The sequence below is a fragment of the Ictalurus furcatus genome, chromosome 25 (genome assembly GCF_023375685.1).
Source record: "Ictalurus furcatus strain D&B chromosome 25, Billie_1.0, whole genome shotgun sequence".
NCBI classification, from domain to species: Eukaryota; Metazoa; Chordata; class Actinopteri; order Siluriformes; family Ictaluridae; genus Ictalurus; species Ictalurus furcatus.
In genome coordinates this window covers 15,541,853-15,564,192 of record NC_071279.1, presented here as the reverse complement: position 1 = coordinate 15,564,192, position 22,340 = coordinate 15,541,853, and the positions used below count along the sequence as shown (strand labels likewise).

At 37.9% G+C, this 22,340-nt stretch overlaps 1 protein-coding gene across 2 annotated transcripts; it reads left to right on the top strand.

The window, feature by feature from the left end:
• Window positions 1-1,245: 1,245 nt before the first annotated feature.
• Window positions 1,246-15,032, top strand: smpdl3a (sphingomyelin phosphodiesterase acid like 3A). Of its 2 annotated transcripts, XM_053614391.1 has the most exons (11): window positions 1,246-1,507; window positions 4,270-4,483; window positions 5,901-6,045; window positions 6,820-6,916; window positions 8,631-8,794; window positions 8,991-9,171; window positions 10,473-10,597; window positions 11,249-12,870; window positions 13,002-13,094; window positions 13,203-13,447; window positions 14,471-15,032. In XM_053614391.1, the coding sequence occupies exons 1-8, from the start codon at window positions 1,405-1,407 to the stop codon at window positions 11,561-11,563; spliced, it is 1,344 nt and encodes a 447-aa protein (XP_053470366.1). In that variant the 5' UTR covers window positions 1,246-1,404; the 3' UTR covers window positions 11,564-12,870; window positions 13,002-13,094; window positions 13,203-13,447; window positions 14,471-15,032. The 2 variants fall into 2 exon arrangements, with proteins under 2 accessions (XP_053470366.1, XP_053470365.1); XM_053614390.1 differs by having other exon boundaries at window positions 13,203-15,032.
• Window positions 15,033-22,340: the final 7,308 nt, after the last annotated feature.

Genomic DNA, 22,340 nt, shown 5'->3' with positions numbered 1-22,340 from the left:
CTTGGTGTAAAACCCAGGAAATGCATCAATCTAAAGCTACTTACTTGAAAAAGCAGTTTAGACTCTGTGGTTCTGATCCACAGCAGTTTGGGAAATTTCGGAACTCTGAGAAACCAAGACTATTAGAAAAACCATTATTAGAAAACAAACCTTCAACTTCGGTTATTACTAGAGATCATATTGTCGACATTTTCAATCAAAACTTCATGGACACACAAAAAGTCCAGTGGCTATCACACAACTTACAACTTGACTAACCCTGGTCTTAGAGTAGCTACCCTCTCTTCCTGAACATTTGAGCATTTTCCCTACTCTACCACACCCACTTGAACTCAGGGAGGGCTGTTAATTAGCTGATTAGTTGAATCAGATGTGTTGGAAGCAGGGAAAACACTAAAATGTACAATGTGCACTAGGGACGGGGCGATATCTTATCGTTTGCAATATACCGGTAGAAATTCTGCCCACAATAAGAATTAGTCTTCCCACGATAATAACAATAAAGCCTAGCTGATGACGAGTTTCTGACGCGACCCGTTCGCAGCTCACGTGCAGAGCGAAAACGAGTACGGCGGAAGGCGGACGTGAAGCTGAGGAGGAGTTTATCGCTAAACGAGGAGCTACGTCTACAGTCTGAAACTGGTTTGGTTACGGAAATCGGAAATACGGAAGTTTTATTTTTAGATCAATGTTTGTGTTTCTGAGGCTCTCAAGATCACAGCTATCACTTGTAGCCAAAAACAGTGGAGCACGGTACTATATTTATATCGTCACTGATATCGTTATCGCAATAAATACCAGAAAATATCGTGATATATTTTTAAGTCCATATCGCCCATCCATAATGTGCACTTTACTCTGGTCACTAATAACTGTATAACTTTGGAACTAGTATAAGAACGCTATTTTTGTTATTATTCATATGTTTATTATTGCTCTTTCTATACTCCCCCCCCCCCCCCATTTTCTTTTCTTTCTTTTCTTTTCTTTTGTTTCTGTTTGTAGTAATTTTCTGTTGACAAGAAATTTCCCAAGAATTAAGATTTATACTTTTATAAGAATAAAGTCTTATCTTATTATAGATTTTAAAACATAAAGACAGTATAGCGGAGCTGATCAGTCATAAACCTTGTATAGATGTTGACACAGTGTTTCGTACATAAACACCAATCTTATTTCGACATGATTTTCTACGTGAGAAACGACAGAAATGAATACACTGCCCTCTAGCGGCTGAATGAAACCAAGCAATTTAGTCGTTCCAGCGAAATAAACAGCCAGCCTGTTCCCAGAACTGCGGGTTAAACAATGAAAGCACGTGATCTCTGTTTACTTCCGGTTTGGTTTTTCCGACCTTGCCCTAAGAAGCAGCGGGATCAGACCTGAGCGGTGTTAAGTGAAGTCATGGGACTGATTCTTTTTTGCTGGATTGCTTCGCTTTTGTATCAGCAGATTTGTGCTGCACCAAGAGATCATGTTTTTAGAGAGAGACCCCTACTGGAAATAAGTAAGTATAATGTTTCTGCTTCACCTCCTGCAGATCAGAGTGCTGCTTTATAGTTCAGATACAATACAAATCCCCAGAATGCCATGTACCTCTGTGTAGTTTTTATACCTTAAGAACCCTCAATAAGATCAACTGTCATGTTATTAAATTTGCAGTCAAATATTTTATCATGCTAGAAATAGCATTTCTAAGGGGTGGGAAACAAACAAACAAACAAACTAGAACCTTTGGACTTTCACATTTGTAATGAGTTTCTCCCCCTTACAGCTTGATGTGCTGTTATAGAAAATTAATCAACAACTGGGTGGTGTGATGTGGAGTTACTGTTATCACCCACACTACAGCAACTGCAAAAAAAAAAGTTTAATTTTTTAATAACAGCACATTTCAATGTTAATTGAAAAAAAAAATTATATTCTAAATCAACTTAGTTACATTTAATGTTGTAAAACAAGATAGTTCTTGTTATCATGTTGTAGTAGGTGTAATAGTCAATAGTTCACCAGCCTCTTCTCTCTCTCTCTCTCTCTCTCTTCAAGTTAATAAAACACATCAATGCAGCTGAAAAACTGTCTTCAGGCTTTAGCACGTTTGCCCCGCACTTCCAAGGTCGGGGGTTCGATTCCCGCCTCTGCCCTGTGTGCACAGAGCTTGCATGTTCCCCCTGTGCTTCCTCCGGGTACTCCGGTTTCCTCCCCGAGTCCAAACACACGTTATAGGCTGATCAGGATTCTTAAATTGCCCTGTAGTGTGTGAAAGGGTGTTCAAGTGTTCAATTGTACCCTGCAATTGCTTGGCACCCCATCCATGGTGCCTCATTCCCAGAATCCCTTGGGATAGTCTCCAGGCTCCCCCGCAACCCTGTGTAGGATAAACGCTACAGAAAATGGATGGATATAAAACTGCCTTTTAAAAGCACTTGCACTGGAGACTCCTTCATATCATTTATAAGAGATATGTGTATAATATCATTGATTATATACATATCTGTTATATTTTTTATCCATTTATTATTAAGCTTAGACTAACTGTGCCGTGTCCACTAAGTCTCTGGATTGACTTGTTACCGAATTAGTAGAATTGAAACGAAACTGTCAAATATATCTATTGTGTTTATGTAAAATATTTTATTAAAAAATTTTTTTTTCCCAGATTCCTGAAATGTCAGTGACCCTCCCCCCCCCCCCCCCCACACACACAAAGTTTACATTTAATAAACCTAACTAACAATGACCTCAGTGCATCCTAAAGTAGCTGCTGAAAAAGTTCATCACATTGGTATGAAATTAAATAAATGAAATCAGTAATGAATACACAAAATGCAGAGTTATATTTTCCTGCTTTCTGTACAAGCTGAAGTACTTGTGCTTGTCCTTACTGAAAAGTTAAAAACAAACAACAACAACAAAAAAGGGGTATAAATTGATGTTTGGGATTCGATTTTATAGCACATGGTCACATGACCAAGAGAGAAAGGATTGTTCTGTAGGTTTGAGCTCGTGAAGCCACAAGGAACATGCAGCAGAAGTGAAAGTTGTTTAGTCTCATAACAATGTAAAGAGCTTCATAAGCAGTCGGGATGAAATGAATTAATATCCATTACTCAATGAATGTACTTTTATACAGAATGGTAGAAGACACTGAGCAATATCTGACTCTGGAGCAGTTCAGTTTAAGTTAGGACTACAACACAATGGGTTGGTGTGATCTGGGCTGATGCAATGTCATCCTGAAGTTGCATATTTTCCAAGAATAGCACATCTTGAAGTGTTTCATTCCTTTTATACCACAACAGTTTGCCACGGCTAACATTTTTTATTTAAACAACGACGTAGTACGTTTTGGCTGTGTATAGATACGTATACAGTGTGGAAAGGAACACAGCACAAAGTTAGTTCCTGTTATCACTTAGGTTGTAGCAGCTAATCTGTTTATTAGGCTTAGATTATGTACGTTGTTCTTCACACAAGTCCCTGTAAATAAAATGTTACTATAGAAACGAAGTAGAACAAGCACATTAAAATATTAATATAAACATAGAAAATTTATCAAGAGTTTCTGACCAATCAGATTTGAGAATTCAACAGCACGGTGGTGGGGTTTTTTTTTTGCGGGGGGGGGGGGGGGGGTTGAGGTGGGTGAGAATAATACATCCATCGCCTAGACACATTTTTTTTCTGCCTATAGCATGATTTTGTTTATTAATAGATTTTATTCCATAAAGGATACGTAATAAATTAAAGATTTTATTTTATTTTTTAAAGTAATGTTTTTTTTCTACTATTGGATATCATAAAAAACTGGGGTTTTTTTCTGTCTTCACTGTTGTAAAAGGCAGTTCTTTTGCATTTAAATTGGATCAGTTATATATTTATTTATTATTTTTTATTTATTATAAGTTTTATTATTGGCTGTTTCTTTGTTTTTCTCCGTCTCCAGATTTTAACCTGACTTAAGCCTGGTTTAATTCCATTCTTATACCTGTCAATTAAATCAATGTATTCAGACACTCCTTCACACCTAGGGGCAGTTTAGCATAGCCAGTTCACGTACCTGCATGGTTTTTTTTGGAAGTGGGAGGAAATCAGAAACCCATATAGAAGCAGGGAGAACATGCGAAACTCTACATAGACAGTAACCTGAGCTGAGAATCGAATCAGAAACACTGGAGCTGTAATCTGCTGCGCTACCAATGCCGATGGTTTAACAGTGAAGAAATAAAACTGGCATTATTCGTTATAGAACATTGTTTCTGTTTACAGGTAAATTCTGGCATATCTCAGACCTGCACATCGATCCTACCTACCATATCACGGAAGATCACACCAAAGTGTGCTACTCCTCGAAGGGCTTCCCTGCATCCGACCCAGGAATCTTTGGAGATTTCATGTGTGACTCTCCTTACGAGCTAATTCTGTCTGCCTTCAGTTATATGAAAAGTGTGGACCTCGAGCCTGAATTTATTATCTGGACTGGGTAGGAGATTTCAATTTACTAAATTTTCTTTCCTGTTGCCAAATAGCAAACAAAAGGTCTAATATAATACATATGAGGACGTTTCGTCTGGAGTTTCATTCCATTTGTAATTTAATTTCTTTTCCAGCCTGTATGGCACTTAAAATTAATTTGTATGTCGTCCATTATTGTTATCAATTTGTCTGCCCTCCTCTACTCCATCCATCAATGGAAAGGGGCTACAAAAAGACCACAGATATTATTTGGGTGGTGGATCTTTCTTAGCACAGCTATAACAGTGTGAATTCCCGGTATGAGTATATATCAGGTGCAGAGGCATTTCTGGGATATATAGAGCCTTCATTATTAGTCACACAACTTGCAGGTATTCTCTTAGAGACCACAGGTAAATGATTCCATCCGCAGTGTTTGTTAGTCACACTCTGCCCTTCACCAGTTTTGGACCACAACAGATTTTTGAAGCCAGCAGTAAAATTGAGGTGTTTAAAATTCCTAACAATGCCGCTTTACCTGATACACTGGTCCCAGCCCAACTGCCTACCTTTAGCCTGTCTAACTCTGTCAACTCCTCGACTGTACACTCTGCTTAAACAGATCAACTTTTATCGTGAATACCATCGTCATCTCATAGATCGCTCACTCACCGAACCGAGTCTCGTTCGTATAGCTAAATGTACCGTACTTTTTAAAATAAAAATTAAATAATGAGTCTTTATTGGTCACATATACAGTAGAGCACAGTGAAATTGTTTTCTTCGCATACCCCAGCCTGTCAAGAAGTTGGGGTCAGAGTGCAGGGTCAGCCATGATACGGCGCCCCTGGAGCAGAGAGGGTTAAGGGCCTTGCTCAAGGGCCCAGCAGTGGCAGCTTGGTAGTGTTGGGGCTTGAACCCCTGACCTTCCGATCAGTAACCCAGAGCCTTAACCATTAAGCCACCACTGCCCACTGCACCACTGCCATGAAATAAATTAATAGTTAATATATTAACTTTTTAAAAAAAATATTAAAATAAATAAAAGATGTATATCCAAACTGAATGAAAAAGTAACACTTCAAATAACAAGTAAAAATAGAGACATCCAAAACGAATCAAAGAACACTTCAAATAACACAACAAAATTAGTCAGTGATTAGTTTTTATTTCGCATCTAGAGACCACTCTCATACTGTATAATGACAGAGAACCTTTCTCAGCCGCTCACACAACGGACGCAACCGAGAACAACTATCTGTGTGGATCTTTTGCCAATAACTGATATCGGTGCCTCTAATAAATATATTCAGTATGTTTGAAGTTGGAGTTTCTCTTTATGCTCTGGTTAATAAATTACAATGATGCACTTAATGCTGCATTAGCATATTTACTCACCTGAATCCACAGCAGAACTTGTGTTAAATGTAGGCTCTTTTCTGTAGAGACAGTCCTCCACATGTGCCAGCAGAGAAGCTGTCCACAGACACTGTGATAAATATGATCAGCAATATGACTCTCACCATACGGCAGTTCTTCCCTCAGCTGCCAGTGTACCCTGCCCTGGGCAACCACGACTACTGGCCACAGGTATTACACCTCTTTCCTCTGTGTCAGGCCAGACCTTATTGAAGCAGAGTTATTCTTACTGTGGCGTAAAGAAAGGTCAAGTTAAGGGCTATGACTGTAACGTTTTATTTCCTTTTGTGGTGTTGTGATCTCCTATGCTCTTGTGTGGTCCTGGTGTTTTTTAACGCTAGACATCCTCCATAGTAGGTTATGGCTGCTGAATTGCAAGAAATTTCAAGCTATTGTTTTCAGTTTTAACTCAACTATCTTTTTTTATGTTGCAATCTTAAATGAACTGGCTGTAACAAAGTTGGAGACTCATCCAAGATTTGTCTCCATTTTCCACTTTAAAATAATAATGAGTCTTTATGGGTCACATATACAGTAGAGCACAGTGAAATTGTTTTCTTCGCATACCCCAGCCTGTCAGGAAACTGGGGTCAGAGTGCAGGGTCAGCCATGATACCCTAGAGCACAGAGGGTTAAGGGCCTTGCTCAAGGGCCCAACAGTGGCAGCTTGGCTCGAACCCCCGACCTTCCGATCAGTAACCCAGAGCCTTAACCACCAAGCCACCACTGCTCCCCCAAAAATCAGACTTGGGGAGAGTGTAGGTGACTATTTAAATGGTTTAAATAAAAAACTATTTAAATGGTCTACCTTTCCAGTTAGAGGCTGGGTTGTTGCTTACACTCAATCCTTCAATATTTCAAGACTTTTTGTATATTTACAAAAATCAGATAAATCATGGTGTGTCAGCTTATTATTCAAACTGTAAAATAAATTTTCTGTATCAGGATCAACTTCCAGTGAATGAAAATGACATTTACCAGGCTGTAGCCAGAATTTGGTCTCCATGGCTACAACCAGAAGCCCTCATTACTCTACGTAAAGGTACATTCTGAATGATATTCGCCATTTCTTATGAACACCTTATCAGTATTAAGTTATTCCAGCTCATGCTCTCAGATTCTTCCTTGGTTTTTCTGTTAGGTCTTCCTATGTTTTCTTAAGTATTCCCGAATTGAAATGTGTTTCTTGTTTGCATGCATCTTAACCACAAAAAATGTTCCGGCATTTTAACATCTGGCTACTTTGAAAACTGGAAAAGTATAAAATTACATTTAAAGATTTCATTCTGACTGAGGCGCAGATGGATATTATGTCCATTTTGCTTAGGCATGTAGCTTTCCAACAACATGATCAAAGCATCACATTCACTGGGAGAAAATAACACTTAGTTAGCAAAGACTTCTTTATGCTGACTGACGGTTGTTTTTTTTCTGCTTTTTTTGGCCATTGTTGACTATTTGCCAGAATTCAGCGACATCCAATATGTTTTCTCAGATCACCATGCATATACAATGCTGTGAAAAATTATCCTGATTTCTTCTGTTTTTGTGTATATCTCATACTAAATTGTTTAAAAAATTAAAACAAAGTCAACCTGAGTAAACACGAAATACAGCTTTTAAATGATTGAAGCTTGATGACAAAGCTATTTCAAAGGCTCTGGATTGCTGATCCTTCCAAAGGACCACAGTGAGAGCCAATATCTCCAAATGGAAAAAGTCAGCAAAATTCCTCCAAGAGCACAGCAACTACTCATCCAGCAAAATAGCCAAGGACAACATCAAAGGACCTACAGGCCTCTCTTGCATCAATAAAAATCACTGTTCATGACTCCACTATCAGAAAGACACCGGTCAATAATGGCATCCATGGAACAGTGGTGAGGTGAAAACCACTTCTAACCCAGAAGAACATTAAGGCTCATCTGAATTTTGCCAAAACACACCTTGATGATGCTCAAACCTTTTAGGAGAATTTTCTGTGGCTTGATGAGTTAAAAGTGGAACTATTTGGAAGACAGGGGTGCCGTTACATCTGCCATAAACCAAACACAGAATTCCACAAAAAGAACATCATACCTACGGTCAAGCATGGTGGAGGTAGTGTGATAGTGTGGGGAAGTTTTGCTGCTTCAGTGCCTGGATAACTTGCAATAATTGAGGAAAACATGAATTCTACTCTCTACCAGAAAATCCTAAAGGAGAATGTCCGGTCTTCAGTCCCTGAATTGAAACTCAAGCACAACTGGATTATGCAGCAAGACAACGATCCAAAGCACAGGAGTAAATCCTAGTCCTAGTAAGTAAGTGAAAGACTGATCTCCAGTTATCAGAAGCGTTTGGTTGCAGTTATTGCTGCTAAAGTTGGCACAACCAGATTTTAAGTGTCAGGGGCAATTAGTTTTTCCACATTGGTAATAGGTGTTGGATAACTTTTTGAAGATCTAAAACTATTTAGTATGAGATATACACAAAAACAAACAAAAAGACTTTTTCACAGCACTGTACAATGCAGTTTTACCTGTTTTTAGTATTTTAGCACTATTGACTTGCCCTGGTTGGATGGTTTCTATAGTGCTGTATTGTGCATAGTGTATATAATGCAGTATAAGTCCGTAGACAGAAACATGATTACTTGAGATATAAGCATTAGGAGAAGAAATAAGGCTCAGTCTAATTTTAATTACTAAGATGATACCATATATATATTTGTATACATTATATAGCTTTCTCACACTGATAATTATTTTCTGAAGGGGGCTTTTACTCTCAGCTGATTAAGCCTGGACTCCGGCTGGTGAGCCTGAACACAAACCTTTACTACAGTCCCAACAAAGTAACGGTGAACATGTCTGACCCAGCTGGTCAGTATGAGTGGCTGCAAGACACACTGGAGCTTTCCAAACAGAACATGGAGAAGGTACAGACAATTCAGTATATTTTAAATACTGCATTCATTAAGATGAACTTTGCACTTTCAGGACTCATTTTAGTTCCAGATAATTATTTAGCTACTACATGTGTACTTGATATTCATAGAATTTTATGTAAATATTTTTTTTGTGATAATACGAACATGCATGCTTTTAAAATGTTGATCTCCTTTGTGTTCACAGGTCTATGTGATCGCTCATGTCCCAGTTGGTTACCTGCCATATGCTAAAAACACCACAGCCATGAGGGAGGGTGATAACGAAAGACTTGTGAATATATTCCGCAACTACAGTGACATTATTCAGGGACAGTTTTATGGTCACACTCATCGAGATAGCATGATGGTTCTTCTGGATCGTAAAGGTAACATATTTCCCCTAAAAAGAAGACTATTCAATATATTAAACAGATAATTCCATAATCACCCTATCGGGAACAACTAAACTACCCATGACTGTTGGAGGAGATAAAATATATATGCTCACAGTGCAAGCTCATCAAAGTTAGAGCAGTTTGCCTTTTCTCTACATTGCTATCAGCTGGAATGTTTTCACTCGGAAGATCATGAGTTCCCTTTAAAGTCTGGTTCCTCTCAAGGTTGCTTCCTCATGTCGTCTAAGGGAGTTGCTCGATATGGGTCTAAATATACATTTCCGTAAAGCTGTTTCGTGACTATGTCTATTGTACTTGACAGTTATAACAAAATTAAAATGAAATATTGACTTGAAAAAGACACAATTGGAGTGTCTTTTTAGGATTATGAGTTGACTTCCCTACTACTGGGGCTTCAGTTAAATTATATACCTCAACAAGGAAGTCATGATGTCGAACTAAAAGTCAAATAAAGGGAACCCATCATCATCTACACTAAAGAATGGGATTACAAAAGGACAAGTACAAAAATGTATCACCAGAGGGACTTGGATTTGTAATGATTGGAACCAAGCGATCAGAAAACTGCTTAAAAAAAAAAACACAGAATGATAAATTAATATAAAATCATGTTATGTATGGAGTGCGAAATTAAGAGTCCAGTAAGATTTTAATTTCATGCAGGAATTAGAAGTAAGGTATTTGAGGCTACAGTGGGCACGGGCTCACCAAAACTGGACCAGGTGATGTTTTGTCCAGTCTTCTACTATCCAGTTTCAGTGAGCCTGTGCCCACTATAGCCTCAGATTCTTGTTCTTGCCTGACAGAAGTGGAACCTGTTGTGGTCTTTTGTAGTTATATATATATAACTACAAAAGATATATATATATATATATATATATATATATACACACACACACACACAGTGCATCCAGAAAGTATTCACAGCACTTCACTTTTTCCACATTTTATTATGTTACAGCCTTATTCCAAAATGGATTAAATTCATTATTTTCCTCAAAATTCCCCATAATGACACCATGAAAGAAGTTTGTTTGAAATCTTTGCAAATTTATTAAAAATAAAAAACAAAAAAAAGCACATGTACATAAGTATTCACAGCCTTTGCTCAATACTTTGTTGAAGCACCTTTGGCACCAATTACAGCCTCAAGTTTTTTGAGTATGATGCTACAAGCTTGGCACACCTATTTTTGGGCAGTTTCTCACATTCTTCTTTGCTAAGTTGTAATTTCTTTGGATACCAAGTTGTAAATCTGCAATCATTTACAGGGAAGCCTGTTAACTCCATCTTTGTGACGCCGGCTGTGACCCCATACAGAAGTTTCCTAGAGCAATATTCGAATAACCCTGGTGTCCGCATGTACCTCTACAATTCCCAAGACTATGGCTTACAGGTATGGAAAACCTAATGAACACGATGCTGCCATGTTTGACATTGTATCTCCAGTATGTTATGATAAATAGTCCAGACAAAATAATAACAATTTACACCGAATATCATGTTCAAACGTTTACACCCCCCTGACTCTTAGTGTAGTGGGTAGTTTCACTGCTCAGGACAAACAAGGGACTCATGAACACCTATATATTTAACATATAAAAAGAGTATGTAAACTTTTGAACTGGTTGATTTGTGTAAATTCAGTTATTATTGTGTCTTGTGGACTATATGTAAACATCTGTTATGTGAAAAAGCTTATTCAGGGCAGAACTATATATATATATAAAAAAATGCAATTCTTATGATTCTTTTTTTTTTCTTTTTTACATTATTAACATTTTGTCTCCATTTCTCATCGAAATCAAAACAAACAAACAAAAAAGCCCCTCAAAAAGCTGGACAGTGCATCAGTGACAGAAACAGTGGTCAATACATGCCCACAAGAAACAACCTACAAGCAGCATGAGTGCTGGTGTGAATGTACTGTAGGGTTATGCACTCTGTCGTCATTTTCATCAAACACACGCTTACGTGCTTAAATAGAGGTGGGTTTTGCCCTACTTTTTGTCCTTTTGGTAAACACATTCTCATCTTTTGTCTAAAGGATCTTTGGCAGTTCTACTTGAACCTCACTGAAGCAAATCAGGAAGAAAAGCCCAATTGGAGACTTGAATACATCATGACCAAAGCTTTTGGTATCACAGACATTCAGCCAGAAAGCCTGCATGAACTCGCACTAAAGTTCGAGGCACCAGAAAGCAAAGAATTCCAGAAGTACTTCACTTACTTCATGGTCAGTTACAATGACACTGTAACCTGTACAGAGGAGTGTAAAACCATTCAGGTCTGTTCTGTGCACTTTCTGGACCACGAGTCCTATTCAGAGTGTCTACAAAAGGTCACAGGTGGTGACTTTTAATGGAGAAGCCTTTTTGGATTTTTTTTTTTTATTAACTTGCAATAAAGGGAATAAATCTGAGCCATTCTGCTGGTAAAGGGAGTGAATCTTTTAGTTTACAGGTATTCTGTTCTATACAACTATTACTGGCAGCTAAAGACTTATATATCATATGACATATGACAGACTGGGTATGTTCTTTGCGTTTAATCAAATTTTGTCTATCAAAGTTGCCAAATTGTTCATTTTATGGACATTATTGATACAACTGATTAATTTAATAATAAAAAAAAATTGATTTATTGTACAATAGGGTCCTCACTGTACAGTAAAGAAATGACTGTTAAAAGCAGCAATACTGTGTTTGTTCTGCTTTGCCAATTCTACTGCACCTTCACTGTGCCACTGAATTGTAAGCTCCATAAAGTTTATATTGAAATGAAGTTGTGTTCTATAATGCAACAGCAATCTAAAGCACAAGGCAAAATCAACACATTTGAAAAGATGTTTTCTTTAAAGTGTTCAAATTTCTGTCCAAGATGAGCATGGAGGGAATAATTGTGAATATATATATATATGTAGTGAATGTACTTCTATTTGTAAGATCTACTGTAAGTGCAAATAAAGATGCCAGGGTGAAGAATACAGAAAAACTGTAAAATGATTAAATGCACTACTGAACTGTGTCATAAATATTTTTGTGTATGGGACTGTATATATGTGAAGTGTTGGTTTGTTGTTTTTGTGGAAGCAGTACCCACAATAGAATTCCAAGTAGAATACGGAATTATAGAATCGTCTCGTCACCATAGTTTCCGGAATATGATGTCACTTTGGTAAAGGTGAAGTTAAATCCTTACACACCAACGCTTCATTTATTCTGTGCTGAGACAAGACACACAAGGGAGCGAAAATGAGGTTTTGCTTTTTCAGTTCTGTGGATAGTGATGATAGCGATGGAAATGAAATTAATAACCCCAACAAAGAGAAAAAGAAGGGGAAGAAATTCAGCTGGTGGAAGAAAAAGAAGTCATCTAAAACAGAGGAAGAAGGTAATGATGATCTCCCTTGGATAAAGGAGAACATCTCCAGAGTTGGAAATGAAATTAATAACCTCAACAAAGAGGAAAAGAAGGGGAAGAAAGTCAGCTGGTGGAAGAAAAAGAAGTCATCTAAAACAGAGGAAGCAGGTGATGATGATCTCCCTTGGATAAAGGAGAACATCTCCAAAGCTGGAAATGAAATTAATAACCCCAACAAAGAGGAAAAGAAGGGGAAGAAATTGAGCTGGTGGAAGAAAAAGAAGTCATCTAAAACAGAGGAAGAAGGTAACGGGACACTGGAGAACAGTGAAACACCACAGACCAGCTAATATTTCCATATCTATTACTATAAACATTTCGATGACTGTTAATATTTATTTATTTATTTATTTATTTATTTATTTATGTCAATGAAGAGGGACCCATGGTGAAGGTGGATGGAGAAGTTGTTCTTGAAGCCGTTATGGAGATCCTCAATGTGGTCCACCAAATTATCGACCTCCCTCAGGGTAAGTGATGGAAATAATCTCTAGATGTAATAGTAATCAGAAAAATAGCTTACCAAACTACTGGCAAAATAAATAATCAACACTATATTACATTACACATCTGGACAGGAGCAGTGCCTGTGGAAGTGGAAGCTGGAGCTTCTGGGACAGTAAGCTGGAACGTGAAGCCTCAGAAACTACTGGGGGGCACCAAGGAGCAGACGCCTGGTCGATCGAATAGTGAACTCATGTCTGTTTTCCAACAGAGGACAAATGCTTACTGGATCGTGTTTTCATGAGCACAAAAAGTGTACAAGGCTACTCACTCACAACTGTGGATCCCATAGGTGTAAGAGCCCCCCACATTTCAAAATGTAGGTTTTGTCCCTCCCCCAAATACACACTTTTTCCTTTTCTAACAAAAAATAGTCTATACATGAATGTGTTTGATGAACAGATAAAAAGAAAGAATAGCTTCTAGCGCCAGGATTGCGAAAACGCCAAACAGATATCCCATTGGTGTCGAGAAATAATTTAATGGTATGTGTTGATTTAGATTTAGATGGTAGTTTTGACAGAACTGCTGTCTAAAGAGGAGGACATTACACAGTTCATATCTCCTCCTAATATCAAATAATGTGTGTCAAGATTTGGTAGTCTAAAGACAACGTTTGTAAAAAAAAAAAAACAAACAAAAAAAGACATGCTATCATAATTTGGTGCATACACATTAGTCAGGACTACTGATATATCACAAAGTTTACCTACTACTATGACAAACTGACCCCCGGGATCTGCCTCGACCATTGAAGCCTTGAATGGGATATTTTTATCAGTAAGAATTGCCATAGCCCTAGATTTCTAATTAAAATTAGAGTGATATAACTGACCTAGCCACTCGCTGTTCCAGAAATGGGTTTTATGTTGGAAGATGATCCCCACTTTAAGTTGTTTCAAATGGAAAAGTACTTTTCTACGTTTGACAGGGTGATTTAAGGACTTGACATTCCAAGTAACAAAATATATATTGCAGCCTGCTGACCTACTGGCTGTATGAATCATTTTTTTAAAAATGATAAATTAGACAACAAAAACAGAGTCACAGTCACACATTTAAGTGATATGGTGAAATCTCAGTGTAGCAAGCACTAACGCCCCCCTCCCCATCCCAGACCCCCCACCACCCCCATTCTCCTACGCCCCTGGTAGTCCCAGAATGCATTTTGTGATATGCTGGTTTGAAAAACTGTTAAACATTTTTCTTTAAAGACAAAAAACTTTATTATTATCTGTAGAAGATGTATATTTTTGCCATACAAGTCCATATTTACACCAATCAGCCATAACATTAAAACCATTGACAGGTGAAGTGAATAACATTGATTATCTCATTACAGTGGCACCTGTCAAGGGGTGGGATATATTAGGCAGCAAGTGAACAGTCAGTTCTTGAAGTTGATGTGTTGGAAGCAGGAAAAATGGGCAAGCATAAGGATCTGAGTTAATTTAACGAGGGTAAAATTGTGATTGCTAGACAACCAGGTCAGAGCATCTCCAAAACGACGGGTCGTGTGGGGTGTTCCCGCTATGCCTACCAACAACGGTCCACTGAAGGACAACCGGTGAACCTGGCGACATGGTCATGGTTGCCCGACGCTCAGTGATGCACGTGGGAACGGAAGGCTAGCCTGTCTGGTCCGATCCCACAGAAGAGCTACACTAACACAAATTACTGATGTTTGAGGAACATGACTTCAAGAGTTCAAGGTGTTGACTTGGCCTCCAAACTCCCCAGATCTCAGACTTAATAACAATGTTGTTATTAGTATTATTATTGCTGTTATTGTGTACCGTGTTTTTGTCTTTTTCTTTTAGGAAGAATATTTTTTCTAAATTGTTTTAAATCTTAAAATGTATTCTTTGCTTCATTGTATATTAAATCAAAATGTTCAAACATGATGCACATTGTAATTAGGGATGAATGTAATACAAAGTGGAAAACTTTGGAACGCAAACTTTCTGCAGGTGGAGAGCATAACCTCTCATCTGATTATTTTTAGTCTGATAAAGTGTAATATATATATATATATATATATATATATATATATATATATATATATATATATATATATATATATATTATATAGTCTGTTTAAAAGCTCTACTTAACCAGTGTGTTAATTACTACAGAGGCCTCTACATTGTTGTGTGATTTTACCAATGTTATACATATCCAAAAAAAAGCTAAGTTGGAGTTTACCAGAACCTAGTAACTTTTTAGCTTTAGAATATTGACTGCTCATACTGCGCAAACTCAGTCACAGCATGTACGGAACATCTGAACTCATCTGAGATTTGCAATACAATATACCAAAACCTACTGGGATTCTGGGATTCACTTGTATTTATACTCAGATCATTACAGACGTCACATTTTCTTCCTAGTCAAATTCTCAAGCCCTTGTTACTGTTTGTTACACCCTTGTTAATATGGCAGATGTAAAAAAATAAAAATAAAAAACCCAAACAAACAGAACTTTTTCCGCCTTTAATGTGAAATTGCAACCTCTTAAAAGAACGTGAGAAACAATCAGCAACATTTTAAGGAACAAAATAGTCAAATAAACTTATAATACCTAGTTGCATAAGTGTGCACACCCCTAAACTAATACGTTGTTGAAGCACCTGATTTTATTACACCACTCAGTCTTTTTGCTAAGAGTCTATCAACTTGGCATATCTTGACTAATATATTCCCATAATAATATATTCCCACTCTTCCTTGCAAAAACGTTCTAGAGATGTCAAATTGCAAGGGCAGCTCCTGTGCACAGTCCTCTTCAGGTCACCCTGCAGATTTTCAATTGGATTCAGGTCTGGAGTCTGTCTGGGCCATTCCACAACATTGATCTTATTGAGGTCCTTCCTACGGTGATTTGGATGTATGCTTTGGGTTGTGGTTTTGCTGGAAGGTGAAACTCTTCATCTTCAGTTTTCTAGCAGACGCCTGAAGGTTTTGTGCCAAAATCAATTGAAATTTCAAACTTTTCATGATTCTCTCTGTCTTGATTAAAACCTCTGTATTTTTGGTGAGGTGCCAGATATACCGTTTGGAATTAAGGCCTAGAAGTTCAACCATAATCAGACCATAATATATGGTTTGGGTGATTGTATGTATGTTTTGGCTTCTGTCTAGCCACTCTACCCCATAACCTAGACATGTGTAGAATACAGGATACAATCACATATAGTGCAACCAGTACTTCCTGCAGCTCATTTATTGGTGGAAAAGTCTTAATATTATTGAACTTGGTTTTATTTATTTTTTAAAAATGTATTTATCTAACAAAAACCTGCAAGTTGAACAAGTGTGTGTAGACTTTTTAATATCCACTGTATATATATCGTATGTATGTCTTCAGGGTGTATTTACTTATGAAGGAGTAACTGCACAGCTTTATTTCTTTACACAGGGTTTGTTGATAACGTAACAACTGCATAAGTTTTATTGGTCATATATTGGTTTATTGGTATATTCATTGGTGATTTTATAAGTTAGAATCTACTCGTCACTGACCCACATGATTTTTATACTATTGCATCCATTACAACCTTCACGATTTTCTCTATTGTGAATGTGATACTCGCCATTAATTAAGTTTAGCTATTTGATTTATTTACAATGGTATGACTAGTGTTTACAAAGAAATCCTCAGGTATGAACATATTTCAGAACAGCACAACATTTCAGCTGCAGTGATAATTTTTCATTTTTTTTTTTTATCCTAAATTTGTCCCTTCAGTTAAAGAAGCAAAGTCTGGGCACTTCCAATATGGATGACACCGTACAAGAATGCAAACCATAAATAGCATAAAATAAATGCCAGAATATATTCACGACCCTGTCAACTTTGAGAAGATCGTTTCAGAGGTTCATATATTGGGATCATGGCACTGTAAAAAGCTCCCTGGAACTCAAACAAGTACCAGAGTGACACCGTGTGGTTACAAAAAGGCAATATAGTACCAGTGTGATTGACTGGATGAGATTGATTAACTCACTGCTCGTGTAAATATAAGGTGACCATGATCGACAAGACAATAAAGCAAACCCATTGAATGATGTACAACTGGATGTTACTTATCAGGATTCTCCATGACCAGAGTGGAGAGAAAAACAGCAAAGTGTTTTTGTGCTCATTGGAAGGAGGTAGCTCCTGGCAGGAGAGCAGTGGTTTTTACACATCTGAATTAGAATCAGCTCACTTTTGAAGATTTGGGTCCTTGAGATGTTTGGTTAATTCATTAAGTTGGTGTTGTAATGCATCAGATCAATACAGTATGTGATGAACTTGCTTAGTGGTCCAAAGTCAGATTTGAAATACATAAATAGAATAGTCAATGAATATTTAATATAGATTTTAAAATATGTATCTATATATGAATATATTTCTATGTTTGTTACAGTGAACTGAAAGATTAAAAAAAAAAAGTTGACCCAACAAGTCACATTAAGGCTGGTTAAAGGGATGCAGTGTTCAGGTCCTGAAAATAATTTTAGACGACGTAATTCATTCTACTGCAAATACAGTGCCCTCCACTAATATTGGCACCCTTGGTAAATATGAGCAAAGAAGGCTGTGAAAATTGTCTTTATTGTTTAACCTTTTGATCTTTTGTTCAAAAAATTCACAAAAATACTCTGCACTCGTGGATATCAAACAATTGCAAACAAAACACAGATTTATTAAAATATATATATTTGTTAAATATAGGTGTGCAGCAATTATTGGCACCCTTTTAGTCAATACTTTGTGCTACCTCCATTTGGCAAGATAACAGCTCTGAGTCTTTTCCTATAATGCCTGATGAGGTTGGAGAATACATGGTAAGGGATCTGAGACTGTTCCTCCATACAGAATCTCTCCAGATCCTTCACATTTCAAGGTCCACGCTGGTGGATTGTCCTCTTCAGTTCACCCCATAGATTTTCTAAGGGTTTCAAGTCCATGATGCCATGCTTCATAACAAATTGGCCCGGACGTTTGGCAGAAAAACAGCCCCAAAACATTAAAGAGCCACCACCATATTTAACTGTGGGCACCTCTGGTGTTTATTGCCAAAAACTCTATTTTGGTTTCATCTGACCATAGAAACCGATCCCATTTGAAGTTCCAGTAGTGTCTGGCAAACTGAAGACACTTGAGTTTGTTTTTGGATGAGAATAGAGCCTTTTTTCTTTTTTCACAAAGACAATTTTTCACAGTCTTCTTTGCTCATATTCACCCAGGGTGAACTGTATATCTTGAATATAGGCAAATGTAACTATTTTTATTTTATTTATTATATTTTACTCATTTCAAGCTGGAAATTGTCTTATTCTATTGGCAGATAATACTGTTTATGTATAGAAAGAAGTCCATTTTAAGCTTGAAATTTGTAAATGGTGGTCTTTTTTTTTATATAATAGTCTCATAATGAGAAAATATTAGATAATTTTTCCTCTATTCAAGATATCCTGATATGCTAAGATATCTATTTCTTGCACTGTCCAGAGTCAATATGCAATTATGAAAGAAAAAACCCCCAAGAATAAACCATGTGCATAATATCCTTGATTTGGCATTTGATGATTGACATTTTCATTCAGCCAATAATCTATTGACATTTCTATCAGCCATATCATTGTACTGAAATTAAGACTCCTAAGTGACTGCCTGCCAAGTTATCAACCTTATCTTTTCTTAAAGGCCCAAGGACCTAAACCGTAAAAATAGAAGCCAAAATGGTTGACTGACCCATTTTAAAGTGACAGCTGCTCTTCTGCAACAAAGGCAATTTCGCATACAAGAAGCACCACTCATTGGATTTCCTCTGCATCTCCCTGAGTGGCCTTACCGAATGTAATTATCGTTCCTCCATCCTGCCATCCCCAGGGAGCCCTCCCTCCTCTTTCAAACGACTCAGCTGTGTGTCCCTGTGCCCTCTGCACCTCCCCATCTACATGTGGCCTTATCCTTTAAGTCCTGCATATCAGCCCCCACATCCTAACGCCTAGCCAGCTGTGTGGCTTATGATGCACCATCAGCCTTCACTCTTTCACTTAATCATGAAAGCATGCCAAAAAAAGCAGAATTAATTCTCCAAGTACAGAGTGCAAATTCAAACTAAATGAATTCTGTTGTATGGGAAGTCTTGAATTAAGAACTAAATGAAAGAATATACAGGGTGTCCCATAAGTCTAGAATCATAGGATTAATGTAAATTTTAGGTCTTTACTGACCATGACACTGTATATCCGAGCATGGGTGAATGAATCCAGATAATACTACTCATAGGAAATCAAAATGAATTTAGAGAGAGAGGGAGAGAGAGAGAGAGAGAAAGAGAGAGAGAGAAACAAATGGTCATTGCAGGCTTTTCCATGAAATCATCATCAGAATGCAATGCCACCAGGTTCATTATGAGTATGAAACCATGACTACTGAACACTCATTCCATTTACGGCAGCTTCCTCATCACAGATGGTGCTTGAGAGCAATGATTGCATTTTTTCAAGTGCTACTGTATGTATTCCCGGGCCTGTTGTATGTGTTTGTGTGTGTCCGTATGTTTCATGTATGGTAGTTCATAATCACCGGCTTGTAGGTACTGTATATGTGTGTGTGTGTGTGTGTGTGTGTGTGTGTTGGTGTGTTTGTCCCAAACCTTACACAGAGAGAATAATAAAGAGAAATCTGCCTCTTTCAGGCTCCACATTGTCCAGCTTGTGTTGAACAGTTCACAGTAATCACATTTGCGGCCCCTACAGAAGAAAGCAGCATTGCATTGAATACTGACCAGTTCCAATCCTCCTGATCCTGTTAAGGAGGAATACACAATATCCTGCATGGTGGGGGCAGCAAAAGGTTGTAGCCTAGTTAATAAAGTTACATTGCTTGCACCCTCTAGGGAAAATAAGTGCATGCATGTATTTCCCTTAAAGCTACAAATGGTGTAAGTTTATTTGAAAACTATAGTGTTTCTCTAAGGGACATGTATTTATTAATGTAAGCTACATGATAAGACCTTAACAATGACAGGTAGTTTAACTGAGTACCTTTAATTTTTGATTGTATTGAAGTAATGTTTTACTTGGGGGATAATGGAAGAGGTCTCTATTATTATTATTATTATTATTATTATTATTATTATTATTATTATTATTAGAGAGTGGCACCGCACCATAGGCCTTGTTTCTTCCTTGCAGCTGCATAGTCTCCAGTTCAATCCTGAGCTTGGGTTATTGTTGTTGTGGAGTTTTAAATGTTTTCACCATGTCCAAGTGGACAGTGCTTGGAGGTTGACTGGATATGCGTTGTTGCCCCTAGGTGTGTGCATGGTGACGGGCATTTCCATCCAGAGTGTATTCCCAGTTCATTCTCAGTGTTCCACAGTATAGCCTCGAGATCCATCAGCACAATGACCAGGATAAAGTGGTAACTGAACCTGTGTGAATTATTCATCCATCCATTTTCCATACCACTTATCCTACACAGGGTAGCGGGGGAGCCTGGAGCCTATCCCAGGGAAATCGGCGCACGTGGTGGGGGACACCCAGGATGGGGTGCCAACCCATCACAAGGCACAATCACACACACACTCACACACTATGGATAATTGGGAAATGCCAATCAGCCTACAGATCATGTCTTTGGACTGGAGGAGGAAACCGGAGTACCTGGAGGAAACCCTAGAAGTGCGGGGAGATCATGAAACAGGGTGGAGGTAGGGTTCGAATCACAAACCCCAGAGATGCGAGGAAAATGTGCTAAACCACTAAACCACTTTGCCACCCTGTATGAAATGATTATTATTATTATTATTATTATTATTATTATTATTAGTAGTAGTAGTAGTAGTAGTAGTAGTAGTAGTATAGCAATACGTAATGATGTCTGTTACGCTCAGATTTAATGGCAGCAGATTCTTCTCAAGAATCTCCCGGTAAAGGGCTCCATTCATCATTTCTTCAATTATATGAAGTCTGCCAGTACCATGTGATGAAAAACAGCCCCACACCATGATGCTTCCACCTCCAGACTTCACTGTTGGTATAGTGTTTTTAGGATGATGTGCAGTGCTATATCTTCTGCAAACATGGTGTGTAGTATGACAGCCAAAAACTTCAATTTTGCTCTCGTCTGACCAGACTACACTCTCCCAGTATTTCATAGGCTTGTCCAAATGAGTTGTAGCAAACATTAAACAAGCTTCAACATGCCTTTTCTTTAGTAATGGAGTCTTGCGAGGTGAGCGTGAGCAGTGGAGTGCATTGCTTATAGTTTTCTCTGTGACAGTGGTACCTACTGCATCCAAGTGTGGAGTCTGGAACTCTTTCTGAATGCTCCTTGGCTCTTGGGCTACTCTTCTGACTATTCTTCTGACTCCCTGGTCAGAAATCTTGCGAGGAGCTCCTATGCGTTGCTGGTTGATGACGGAGTGATGTTGCTTCCATTTGCAGATAATGGCCCCAATGGTGCTTACTGGAGGATTCAGAAGTCCATCAATATGTTTTGCAACAATAAAATTGTGAAGGTCTTGGGAGAGCTCTTTGCTTTTACCCATCATGAGATGTTTCTTGTGTGACACCTTGGTAATGAAAAGCCTTTATATAAACCATCAATTTACTAACCCAGCTGATATTAACTTGCACAGATAGGAGGTATAATTACTTACGGATTTCAGCTGGTTCCTTGTCTGACCTAGCCTTGGAGAATGGCTTTTTCTTAACGTGTTCAGTACTTTTTTCCCGTGTCATTCCACTTTATTACACATAACTTTATTTATGGACTTTAATGTTGTGAATTCTTTATATTTGCGGATTTCTTGAGTCAATACTGATGTCTGGTGAAAATTTGATGTGAATAACCTCATTGGAAATATATTTAGCCGACAGAAAAAAATGTTGACGTGTCCAATTCTTATTTCCCCCCACTGTATATATATAATATAAAATATGGCAACCTTAATTTGTGTTCATTCTTCTGTGATTAAAACACTTATATCTTTGTAGCTGCAAATGGTCAAGCAAGCAGGAGCATCTCTATCACTATCTTTCTTTCTCTCTTTCTCTCTCTCTCACACACGCACACGCGCACACACACACACACACACACACACACACACACACACACACACAGGCTTCAGTTAAAAGTGATGAAATGTCGGTAACGGTGAGGCAAAGGTAAGATATGCTACAGTGTAAAAGCACTGCCTCTGAGCAGG